A 13,389-nucleotide genomic window follows, 5' to 3' on the forward strand; every position below is an offset into this window, starting at 1 on the left:
ATAACATAACATATTTCTGTAATCACATCGACCCGAGATCCATCGTGGCCCTTGATCCATTGAACCAATGTCCAAAACTCCCAAAAACCCATCATGCACTGGAAAGAGCCAACACATCGAGTTTAGTGGAGATTAAACTCTCTGAAAAATGTGGAGTCTGGGACAATCCAAATCGAACTGCTTGTCCCATTAATTGTCCCACAGACATTGTCTGTCTGCATAGTAAAGGGCACCCTACACTCTTTATAGTGGTGTGGGGCCCTAGTCAAATGTGTGCACTATATAGGGAATATATTGACATTTGAGACGAGACATTCTGTGTCAGGCCGAGAATAATAATAATAATAATATATGCCATTTAGCAGACGCTTTTATCCAAAGCGACTTACAGTCAAGTGTGCATACATTCTACGTATGGGTGGTCCCGGGAATTGAACTTTGATTAGATTCTGTTTCATTGCAGAGCCGATATAAGTAGGTTATGTGGAGTTGCTTGTTTTTAAGTATAAATACGGAAAGGTGAGAACTATCTGGTAGAATCAGGTCAACTGTCATAAGATGAGAGGAATGGTGTTCCTTCCTGCTATTTGCTCTCTCGTAAAAGCGTGAATTCTGCCCATGAGAATGATGACAACGATGAGGACTAAGATGACCAGAATATGAATGACAGTGTTGTTGATGATAATGATGGTAGTAGCGGCAAGAATATTCACAAGTATCGTGACCGTGGTAAAGATGATGAGGATGACGAAGGCCTTTGTTTTGACATGTCAGTGTGACTGACAGGAGCAGGGGATATTGCTTCACGCGGCCCCCTTCCCTTTCCCCTCATTACAGCACTACAGTCCCTTTGGTGTTAATTAAAAAGCTATTCTTACTGAACCAGAACCGTTTCTCTATGCTTCCTCTGCTTTAGTCTCCCAAACAATGAACACCTCCAGCTGCTGCTTTCCTACCGCAGTCACTCGATGAGTTGCGTACCAAACGCCCATCTGAGTAATATTACGTTCACTGTGCATGATAATGCCTAGCAGATTAGACATTATCACTGCAACAGCAAAGCAGTGCTCACCCTGCTTTCAATCAGCCCCTTTCAGGAGTATAGTGGACACATTAGAACAGTTTCTGGACAGATGCTATTCTGATATGGACACCATACTTGACCACTAACAAGGTGGTATTCCAACCAGCCAGATAGGAAATCCCCAGAACACCCTGCAAGCATCAGTTATGTTCAGGAGAGAAAGGAGTATACTGCTTTGTGCCATGGTTAAATGGGTCACTCAAAGGGTTCAGTTGAAAGGTGTACAATGTTATGAATGTCTATCTGTCACAGTGTGTGATTATGTTTCCTGCTGGACAGTTCCATTCCAACAGAACTGATGACAGCTGTATCCACAGGGGAATATTCTTGCAGGTTCCACTGGGGAAAAGGGAGCCTAGGGAAGGTCAAACAAAGTGCTTTCTTTTGCATTGTGCTTGACAGTTTTCCAAAATGGCCGCCTTCGAGTCTTACATAGGCATCATCCCAGCAAACATGACCCCATTGGCCCCATGTGGGTAGATGAGCAAGGTGAGCATGGGCTAGCACACACCAAGTCCACACCAGCCAAGCTCGAGCTAGCCCCCTGCAATCCAACACCAGCCCAACGGGCTAGCCCACACCAGCCCAACAGGGGCTAGCCCACACCAGTCCAACAGGGGCTAGCCCACACCAAGCCCAACAGGGGCTAGCCCACACCAGCCCAACAGGGGCTAGCCCACACCAAGCCCAACAGTGGCTAGCCCACACCAGCCCAACAGGGGCTAGCCCACACCAGTCCAACAGGGGCTAGCCCACACCAGCCCAACAGGGGCTAGCCCACACCAAGCCCAACAGGGGCTAGCCCACACCAGCCCAACAGGGGCTAGCCCACACCAGTCCAACAGGGGCTAGCCCACACCAGCCCAACAGGGGCTAGCCCACACCAGCCCAACGGGCTAGCCCACACCAGTCCAACAGGGGCTAGCCCACACCAAGCCCAGCTAAAGGCGGGGACTCTTTAGAATAATTGGTGGGGGTGGTTTGAACACAGTTCTTTTTGAGAGTGTCATTCCAGTTTAAGTGTTCTGTTGTGTGACGGATACATTTTTAAAATTCTTGTACACTGCCCATGATGAAGTCATCTTACTTAAAAAAAACTTAAGTGCATATGGTTAGAGTGGAGGACTAGCAACCGAGAGGTTGCAAGTTCAAATCCCTGAGCTGACATGGTACAAATCTGTCGTTCTGTCCTGAACAGGCAGTTAACCCACTGTTCCTAGGCCGTCATTGAAAATAAGAATTTGTTCTTGATTGACTTGCCTAGTTAAATAAAGGTTTAAAAAAATATATATATATATGAGAAACTTATAGGTAGACTCAGCAAAATGACTTTGCCACAAGCAGCACTGCAGATATTGAGATGAGTGAGATTCAAGACTTCGCTCTCTGTGCGTGTATCTGTCCATGTGCATGGGCTCGCTTCATGCTGTTCATACCGTGGTAGCCATGGCACCAAAACAGAAGAGAAAGTTGTGCCTCGCGCTTTGACGCTCTTAGTTGTTGCGGAAAATGACCCACTGAATTGATGTATTTAATTAAGTTGTATAAAAAAAGAATGAATAATTCCTATTAAATAGCAAAGGCGCATTACATCATGCCAGTGTGAGCATGTTTACTGGGATGTGTCTCGCTGTTTGATTGTTTCGAATAAGATTTGCCAACATCGTTCATTTTTCATTTCCTTTGTGCTGGGGAGGCTGAGAGAGAGAGAGAGAGAGAGAGAGAGAAGAGAGAGAGAGAGAGAGTTGGTTTTCCTCAGATAGATCACCAGGGAGATTGCCGTCCAGATAGGAACCCGGCGCCAGTACTTTTAGCTTCTTCTGCCAGGCTAAAAACACACAATTTAAGGTTTAACTATCGATGAAGTGCCTCGGAGAGGGATGGATTTAGCAGAACCAACATAATTCTGGGTGGTTTGTTTGTGTTGATAAGATTGTTTGAGCATACGGAATGCTCACAGGGGCAGTACTTTCTGTTTTGTCTGACTATACTGCTAAATCATGCCAAAACGTTCACATCATAGATGTTGTGTGTATTTTGACAGAACAAGACCAAGCCATGGATAATACCAGTTTGGGATGGCCCGAGGATCTGGATGGTGATGCCAACCTTTCTTCTCTCCATGGCAACCTGAAGAACTTCTGTGCTACGTCGTCGAGGCACCAGGCATCCCGGGTAATCCTGTATGCCTTCTTTACGGCAGGCATCTTGTGCACGGTGGTGGGCAACTTCCTGGTGGTCTTGGCCATCGCTTACTACAAGCAGCTGCAGTCGCCCACCAACTCGTTCGTCATGTCCTTGGCGGTGGCCGACTGCCTGGTGGGGTTGGTGGTCATGCCCTACAGCATGGTGCGTACCGTGGAGGGCTGCTGGCTCTTCGGCGCCCTCTTCTGCCGGGTCCACTCCAGCCTGGACGTCATGCTGTGCACCGCATCCATCTTCCACCTCAGCTGCATTGCCTTCGACCGCTACTATGCCGTGTGTAACCCCTTGGTCTACCACCTGAAAATGTCCCAGGGCCGGGTAGCCTTCCTGATCGTGGTCTGTTGGGCCGTCCCGTTACTCATCTCCTTCGGTCCCATCATGCTGGGCCTCCACAAGGCCGGGGTGAACATGGTGCCCATGCCGCCCGAGGACGCCTGCGTCTTCCTGGTCAACCGCGTCTACGCCGTCATGGCCTCCCTGGTGGCCTTCTACTTGCCCATGGGTGTCATGCTGGCGGCCTACTGGAAGATCTACAAGGCGGCCAAGCGGCAGGCCATGCAGATCAGCGCCATGGAGAGCCAGTTTTCGGCCGGGGTGGGCAAGGACTCCAGCAAGAAGCAGAGGCACCGCAACGCCATGAGGAGGGAGAGGAAGGCAGCTAAGACCCTAGGGATCATCATGGGGGTCTTTCTACTCTTCTGGCTTCCCTTCTTCACCGTCAACATCGTGGATCCCTTCATCGACTACAGCACAGCGGTGGAGGTGTGGGAGTTTTTCCTGTGGCTGGGGTACGTTAACTCGTCGCTTAACCCGTTCTTGTATGGGTTCTTCAATAGATCCTTCCGTAGGGCGTTTATGATGATTATGGGATGTCGGATATGTCTGTCGAGCTCCTCACCGGGTATGGACTTATCAAAAGAGAGCAACGAACGCAAGGTCAACCAATAGGAGACTAGAAATGTAACACTCCACACCTGGACGTGGCATCGACCTATCACACGCCAAGAAAGAGGGCAACGGGACACACAGACAACCAATAGGAGATTGGAGACTTTTAAAATGCTTCAATACCGGTTAATTGTGTATAGGTAGAGGACAATTTAAGGGATGAAGTTGTTATTGTTATATTAGAGAGAATTAAGCCCCTGACTGATGAAGGAATTGACATTTAAAACAATATGTGCATTTCTGAGGGACAAAACTGAAATAAACACAAGATTGAACTGCAAAACACTCAAATGACAGGGTGCAAATAAACATTGTATTTTGGTAGCAGTTATACATTAAAAAAAGAGAAATAAATTATATTTAAGAAAGAAAGAAGTGAATTACTCTTCAGCAAATGTTGTTCTAGTTTGTAAATAAATACAATGTCTGGCTCTTCTTTTGTATTTCTGAAAACCTCAGCAATCCAAAATATATTGTCATGTCTGCTTGTCTGAATTGGTTACTCGATTAAGTGTTTGGGTTTTCTATGATGATTGACGTCATTATAATATATAATGATGTACATAACCAAGGTTATTGTAGTTTTTGATATTTTTCTTGTATTTCTATTAGTTTTTTGATTTTTATTTCGAATTCAGTTTAGTTTCAGTTAGCTGTGGTGATTTGGTCAAGTGTGAAATGATCTATCTAGAAACAATTGATCCTTGACTGAATGCTCAACTTGATTATCATCCAAAAATAACTTTACAAATGAAAAAGATACACTTACAGTTTTACCACAGATTTCCACAGTAGTTTCTTTTGTGTAACACAGCTTTGGGCCGACCAGTTTTTTTTTGGTTCCCTCCCACGTTTCCATTAGCTCAAAAATCCTCAGTGGGAATCTGTGTTAAAATGTATTTGTAAAATACTTTTGGGCTGATATGAAAGTAGAATTTCTGATGTTTCCATATTGAACGCAGTGATTATCAACTTGTAGGCACGGCGTCTGTACAGTTGTACATGTAGGCCCCTCTGTGTTCAATTGTTCAAATTAGAACCCTATGACTGTATATCCCTGGGTTCTTGAGAGCTAAGGTTAGGCGAAGTTTAAATTATAAAGTCAATCTTAATGTAACCTTGTCCCCAGGCTATTGCTCACAGCGCATATAAGCCTGGTACAATAACGATTCAAAGTTACCCTTAGTGGGGCTGACCATAGAATTCTATGGGATTGACCTTGAGTAAAGTATCATCAAATCACACAACTGCGAGGCATGGCTTTGTGCTTGTGCTAGTGTAAGGTGGAGGGCTAGGGGGAAAGTGTTGTGGGAGATGATTGGTTGCTAACGAAGGCCAAATTTGACATGTTGGTTCACCAGTCTCTTCGCACATTTGGGATTTATCTTAATGTGACTTGGATTTGAAAGGAATAGCGCCGAGACTGGTGCAAAAAAATATGGTGATTTTCATATAAGAATAATTCAAGTTAGCCACCTAGAGGTTTTTTGATCTTTTAGTAGGTGATCGCTAGTGACAGTGATGCACAAGCTAGGCATTTTTGAAACATCGCCATCTCCTGGCCACATTAACCCGCCAGATTCAGTTGCTTGAAAATGATCAAAAAAGCTTGAAAACCCCATTTAGAGTTTTGGCCAAATTCGAACTAAAACTAAAAATAAACATAATTCATGTTGGGTTTTATTTTATTTTAAATCAAAGGGGTTTGACAATCTGGACCCTCTCTTTCTAAAATTATCCGCAGCCATTGTTGCAAACCCTATTACCAGTCTGTTCAACCTCTCTTTTGTATCGTCCGACATCCCTAAAGATTGGAAATCTGCCGCGGTCATCCCCCTCTTCAAAGGGGGAGACACTCGAGACACAAACTGTTTCAGACCTATATCCATCATGCCCTGCCTTTCTAAAGTCTTCGAAAGCCAAGTTAATAAACAGATCACTGATCATTTCGAATCCCACCGTACCTTTTTCGCTGTGCAATCCGGTTTCTGAGCCGGTCACGGGTGCACCTCAGCCACGCTCAAGGTATTAAACGATAGCATAACCGCCATCGATAAAAGACAGTACTGTGCAGCCATCTTTATCAACCTGGCCACGGCTTTCGACTCTGTCAATCACCGTATTCTTATCGGCAGACTCAACAGCCTTGGTTTCTCAAATTACTGCTTCGCCTGGTTCACCAACTACTTCTCAAATAGAATTCAGTGTGTCAATACGGAGGGCCCGTTGTACCTCATAGGACCTCTGGCAGTCTCTATGGGGTACCACAGGGTTCAATCCTCGGGCCAACCCTTTTCTCTGAATATATAAACAATGCCGCTCTTGCTGCGGGTGATTCACTGATCCACCTCTACGCAGACGGCACCATTCGGTATACATCTGGCCCTTCTTTGGTCACTGTGTTAACAAACCTCCAACGAGTTTCAATGCCATACAACCCTCCTTCCGTGGCCTCCAACTGCTCTTAAACGCTAGTAAAACTAAATGCATGCTTTTCAAACAATCGCTGCCCGCACCCGTCCGCCCTTCTAGCATCACTATTCTGGACGGTTCTGAGTTAGAATATGTGGAGAACTACAAATACCTAGGTGTCTGGCTAGACTGTAAACTCTCCTTCCAGACTCATATTAAACAAATCCAATCCAAAATGAAATCTAGAATCGGCTTCCTATTTCACAAAAAATCCTCCTTCACTCACGTCGCCAAACATATCCTCGTAAAGCTGACTATCCTACCGATCCTCGACTTTGGCGATGTCATTTACAAAATAGCCTCCAACACTCTACTCAGTAAACTGGATGTAGTCTATCACAGTGCCATCCATTTTGTCACCATTGCCCCATATACCACCCACCACTGCGACCTGTATGCTCTCGTCGGCTGGCCCTCGCTACATATTCATCGCCAGACCCACTGGCTCCTGGTCATCTTTCAGTCTTGGCTAGGTAAAGCTCTGCCTTATCTTAATTAGCTCACTGGTCACCATAACAACACCCACCCGTAGCACGCGCTCCAGCAGGTATATCTCACTGGTCATCCCCAAAGCCAATACCCACTTTGGCCACATTTCCTTCCAGTTCTCTGCTGCCAATGACTGGAACGAATTGCAAAAATAGCTTATGTTGACTTATATCTCCCTCACTAACTTTAAATATCAGCTATCTGAGCAGCTAACCGATCGCTGCAGCCCATCTGTAAATAGCCTATCCAATCTACCTACCCCATATTGTTTTTATTAACTTTTCTGCTCTTTTGCACACCAGTATTTCTACTTGCACATCATCATCTGCACATCTATCACTCCAGTGTTAATTATCTGAATTGTAATTACTTCGCTACTATGGCCTATTTATTGCCTTACCTCCTCACGCCATTTGCACACACTGTATATAGATTTTTTTCTATTGTGTTATTGACTATACATTTATTCCATGTGTAACTCTGTGTTGTTCTTTGTCTCGCACTGCTTTGCTTTATCTTGGGCAGGTTGCAGTTGTAAATGAGAACTTGTTCTCAACTGGCCTACCTGGTTAAATGAAGGTGAAATAAAAAAATACACTTAAAAAATGTTTGTTTTTTTGGAGTCAAAGATAATAGTATAGTATAGTTTTAGTTTATTCAAAGAGGTTTGTTAATTATTTTATTTCAGTTTACTAAGTATTTTTTTCATGATTGGTTTTCGTATCAGTTTTTATTTACTATAATAACCTTGTACACAACTCTGATGAAAGTTTTAATATAGTCACCTTATAATGAGGATACTGTCCACACTCTGTTTGCATAGAGTTCTTCTCACTACCGACTATCGTGTTGATTAGAGAAGAGAGAAGCACACAGAAGTAATTTGGCGCAACTTAGTTTATAATAAGAGGATTGTCTCTCTATGACTTGGCCATGAATGTGCGATGTGTCCCCTGCCAAGTGTGGACCCATTACTAACTAGTTTCAAATTGATTGCTGTAATAAAGCAGTATGCACAGACACACACACATGCACTCACACATGCACACACACACGGTATAAACACTTGGGTTTAGATTGCCTCTCAGGACATATTTGTTCGAGGAAATAGCCGGGGCGAAAATAGAATCTGAAATATGGTTATGTTTTGATTAAATGGTGCTTATGAAATGATTACTCCCTGTGACTGGATAGACAGGGTCAAGCACTGGCACCAGCCAGGCTGGCCGTGCCAAATAAGAATAATAAGGGAGAGGATGGACTTCAGGTCCATGCCAAGGAGAGAGAAGGAGAGTGGGAGAAGAGGAGAAAAGGAGAGGGTGTAAGTGAATAACAATGTGAAGAATGAAAAGAGGGAATAGAACGAGATGAGAAAGGAAATTCCACCTGTGTACTTCTATGTACTTTGTCCAAAAACACATCTCCCAAACGTTCTCTCTATTCTAACAAAGTGAGTCTCCACTTTCTTTTAGAGACCAGATGAACCACAACTAAATCAGATCCTGACCAACATTGGAAACAGCCAAGAAAAAAAGATATCCTTCAAGCAGAATACTGAGTGATATAATTTTTGGAACATTTCGTTGAATTTTACAGGATATATATTTATGGCAGAACCAGGGGGAGTGGAGAGACAGATTGTGACTTGAAGCATAGCTTTGTCATGCTGAGTGCTTTCTGTTTACGCCCAGAGAGATTCACATCTCACACACACCTCAGGTGGATTAGTCATCTGGAGGTGCAACAGGAAGAACCCATGCACACACATGCACACACACATGCACACAGGCACATCACACACACATATTTCAGATTTGCTTCTCAATCCTTCATCTGTGGCAAAGAGTCTTGAGATCTGGCTTGTGTGAGGGAGACGAGAAGAATAGGAATACATATTTCCCATGTTAACAAATACACAACCTGACGTGTAACTGCATATGGTTTACCTTCTCACTAGAAAATGATCAAAACGTTCCATGATTCTAATGTTTCTTCCCATAACTTGCCCTGAAAAGGACCCTACCCTATTTCATCGCAGCGGGAAGCCTTTGAGAGGCGTTAAAACACGTGTCCTCCTGGACTTCCCAATCTGCCCTCGCTTGGATGATTATTGTGATAACAACAGTTCTCCCTGCATGGGATTGGTGATTTGGAAGAGGAAAAGGAAAATGAAACTTCTCTCCCTGTGAAAGGTTATATAGGCTGTTTGATGAGTCTGGCTGATATGTTCTGATAGAGGATCATTTGTTATGGCTGTTTTAGTCTGCAAGAAACATCAAAACAAGCTCTGATGGGGGATGAACCTCCTAGACTGGGTAATAGTTGATGTTATAACACAGTAGGTTACCACCCTACAGCTGTGTTGCACCAGTTAAATTAGTCAGTAAAGTCACATGTAAATCGTACTAAATCCTTAGGGATTACTAGTGAGATTATAATGAGTGGTTTACTGCATTTGGTTACACCATGGACATGCACAGTGCATTTGGAAAGTATTCAGACCCCTTGACTTTTTCCACATGTTTGTTTATGTTACAACCTTAATCTAAAATGTATTAAATTGTCCCCCCCCCTCATCAATCTACACACAATGCCCCATAACTTTTTAGAAATGTTTGCTAATTTACAAAAAATATATATATTTTAATTTAATTTCACTAGGCAAGTCAGTTAAGAACAATTTCTTATTTACAATGACAGCCTATCCCTAGCCGACTCCAAATCACAGCTGGATGTGATTCGGCCTGGATATATCACATTTACATAAGTATTCAGACCCTTTACTTACTCAGTACTTTGTTGAATCACCTTTGGCAGCGATTACAGTCTTGGGTCTTCTTGGGTATGACGCTACAAGCTTGGCACACCTGTATTTGGAGTGTTGCTGCACAGCTATTTTCAGGTCTCTCCAGAGATGTTCGATCAGGTTCAAGTCTGAGCTCTGGGCCACTCAAGGACATTCAGAGACTTGTCCAAAGCCACTCATGCGTTGTCTTGGCTGTGCACTTAGGGTCATTGACCTGTTGGAAGGTGAACCATCACCCCCACACTCAGGTCCTGAGCGCTCCGGAGCAGGTTTTCATCAAGGATTTCTCTGTACTTTATTCCGTGTATCTTTCCCTCAATTCTAACTAGTCTCCCAGACCCTGTCACTGAAAAACATCCCCACAGCATGATGCTGCCACCACCATGCTTCACCGTAGGGATGGTGCCAGGTTTCCTCCAGACGCTGTTCAGTCCAAAGAGTTCAATCTTGGTTGCATCAGACCAATGATTAGTGTTTCTCATGGTCTGAGAGTCCTTTAGGTGCATTTTGGCAAACTCCATGTGCCTTTTACTGAGGAGTGGCTTCCGTCTGGCCACTCTCCATAAAGGCCTGATTGGTGGAGTGCTGCAGAGATGGTTGTCTTTCTGGAAGGTTCTCCCATTTCCACAGAAATTCTGGAACTCTATCAGAGTGACCATCAGGTTCTTGGTCACATCCCTGACCAAAGCCCTTCTCCCCCGATTGCTCAGTTTGGCCTGGCGACCAACTCAAGGAAGATACTTGATGGTTCCAAACTTCATCCATTTAAGAATGATGGAGGGCGCTGTGTTCTTGGGGACCTTAAATGCTGCAGAAATGTTTTGGTACCCTTCCCCAGATCTGTGCCTCGACATAATCCTGTCTCTGCGCTCTGAGGAAAATTCCTTCGACCTCATGGCTTGGTTTTTGCTCTGACATGCAATGTCAACTGTGTGACCTTATATAGCAAAGGGTATGGAATATTTATGTAAATACAGTACTTCTGTTTTTTTTGTAATACATTTGCACAAGTGTCTAACACCTCTCTTTCGCTTTTCCAATATGGGGTATTGTGTGTAGATTGATGACGATTATTATTTTTTTTAATCCATTTTAGAATAAGGCTGTAATGTAACAAAATGTGGGAAAAGGGAAGGGGTCTGAATACTTTCCGAATGCACAATGTCGTAACTACAGTAGTAATGTATTATTAGTGTTAGTTGTAGTTAGTGTTAGTAATGTAGGCAATTGTTTATTAAAAATAGTATGCCGTTGTGATAACGTAGCCAATCAGTAATCAGAAGAAGACTCCTATTACCATGGTTACCAGGCAGCTAGCAAGCTATCTAGTTAGCTAGTTCAGCTAGCTAGCTGACATTTATAACCAGTCAGGGAAAAATTGGAGAACAGATGGTTTGAAAACAGAATTATGTCATTCTTTCAAGGCTGTGTGTGTGATTCAGTGTGGGACAAACTAAAATGTGTGTGTGCGTGTGTGCATTAGTGTGTGCATGCCTGTGTGCACATGCGTGCAACAAAAGGCTGCACCCTCAGCTACAGTACCACACCTCCCACTAGACAAACAAGCCACAGCTGAGACGGATCAGGGTTTGGCCGTTAGCCGGTCAATACCTTCCAGGTGTGCAGATCTCACTCGACTAGCTAGGCAGAGCAGTCCAGTGAACGTCAGTCTATGGTGAGCAGAAGTTCTTGATTCTCACTGTTGTGCTTTGCTAATGTTACTTGCTACTAATACGCTTTTTGTTTTGATGTTTAAAAGTGGAACTCTGTAGAGCTCCGACAGAGCTAGGTTTTGTTTTGCTTTGTTCAAAATGTTTGCTAACTCAGGTGGATGTCCAACTTTTTCCAAAGCAGTGGTCCAAAGAACTGCAGACTGCCTTGAAAGGCCAAGTTTCAGCTGGGGGTTAAAATTCTATTCAAAAGCCTTCTTGTTTGCACCGCGCTCCTTTTTCCTGTGGCTTATCCCCTTACTTTCCTTGGAGCCCCTGCCTATGCTTGACCACCAGACAGTGGCAAAACCCTTGCACTGTCACAGGCCATTGATTTGGATACAAAGTAACACTGGCAATCCTGTCGTCATTCCTGCAGAGATATTCACCTACATATGAAGTATGGCATGGCAACTTACAAAAAAAAGATTGTAGTTTTGAATCTGCAGTAATATTGCAGTCGACTGTGGTATTTTGGACACAGTAATTGCAGCATACTGCAGTTATACTGCACTCCAACAGTTAGAGTGCAGTGTACTGCAGTTACAGTATACTGCAGTCTGACTGCAATTAAGGGATGCGGTGATGGAGCTGACAGAGCTAAAGCGGTGGCAGAGCTAAAGCTGTGTTTGTCAGACCATGAGACATCCCGAAAATTGGTCTTCTCACAAAACCGTCTGTAGTCTCCGAACGGTTTGGCTTACAAACTATTATGACCCCTCTATGGAGAGATGAGACTCTCACAAACACAATGGTTTTTGGTCTACGACTTCCACAATGTCAGAAGACTCGCTAACTTCTGTTTGTAGTGTCTAAACCTCTTGGGCTACACACTAATATCAACCCTCTGTGCAACGGTGAGACTGTCAGGAACATGTACGGTACCAGTCATAAAATTGGACACACCTGCTCATTCAAGGGTCTTTCTTTATGTTTACTATTTTCTACATGTTAGAATAATTGTTCATACATCAAAACTATGAAATAACACATACGGAATCATGTAGTAACCAAAAAGTGTTAAACAAATCAAAATACATTTTTAGATTTGAGTCTTCAAAGTAGCCACCTTTGCCTTGATGACAGCTTTGCACACTCTTGGCATTCTCTCAACCAGCTTCACCTAGAATGCTTTTCCAACTGTCTTGAAGAAGTTCCCACATATGCTTAGCACTTGTTGGCTGCTTTTCCTTCACTTTTCTGTCCAACTCATCCCAAACCATCTCAATTGGGTTGAGGTTGGGTGGTAGTGGAGACCAGGTCATCTGATGCAATACTCCATCACTCTCCTTGTTGGTCAAATAGCCCTTACACAGCCTGGAGGTGTGTTGGGTCATTGTCCTGTTGAAAAACAAATGATAGTCCCACTAAGCCCAAACCAGATGGGATGGTGTATTGCTGCAGATTGCTGTGTTAGCCATGCTGGTTAAGTGTGCCTTGAATTCTAAATAAATCACTGACTTTGTCACCAGAAGAACACCCCCACACATCACACCTCCTCCTCCATGCTTCACGATGGGAACCACACATGCAGAGATTATACGCTCACCTCCTCTGCGTCTCGCAAAGACACGGCGGTTGGAACCAAAAATCTCCAATTTGGACTCATGGCCTGAAATCTGAGGTGCAGTTAACTCTAATGAACTTATCCTCTGCAGCAGAGGTAACTTTGGGTC

General features: G+C 43.9%; 1 protein-coding gene across 1 annotated transcript; it reads left to right on the top strand.

Annotated features, from left to right (window-relative positions):
* Window positions 1-3,142: 3,142 nt before the first annotated feature.
* On the top strand, window positions 3,143-4,237 carry LOC124013329 (5-hydroxytryptamine receptor 4-like). Its single transcript, XM_046327603.1, has one exon. It carries the CDS (start codon window positions 3,143-3,145, stop codon window positions 4,235-4,237), a length of 1,095 nt encoding a protein of 364 aa, XP_046183559.1.
* The last annotated feature ends 9,152 nt before the right edge of the window (window positions 4,238-13,389 follow it).

Source organism: Oncorhynchus gorbuscha, linkage group LG24 (assembly GCF_021184085.1).
Source record: "Oncorhynchus gorbuscha isolate QuinsamMale2020 ecotype Even-year linkage group LG24, OgorEven_v1.0, whole genome shotgun sequence".
In the NCBI taxonomy this organism is placed as follows: domain Eukaryota; kingdom Metazoa; phylum Chordata; class Actinopteri; order Salmoniformes; family Salmonidae; genus Oncorhynchus; species Oncorhynchus gorbuscha.

Excerpts from the sequence above, each read along its gene's own strand:
- LOC124013329 (XM_046327603.1), top strand. The coding sequence starts at position 3,143 with ATGGATAATACCAGTTTGGGATGGCCCGAGGATCTGGATGGTGATGCC.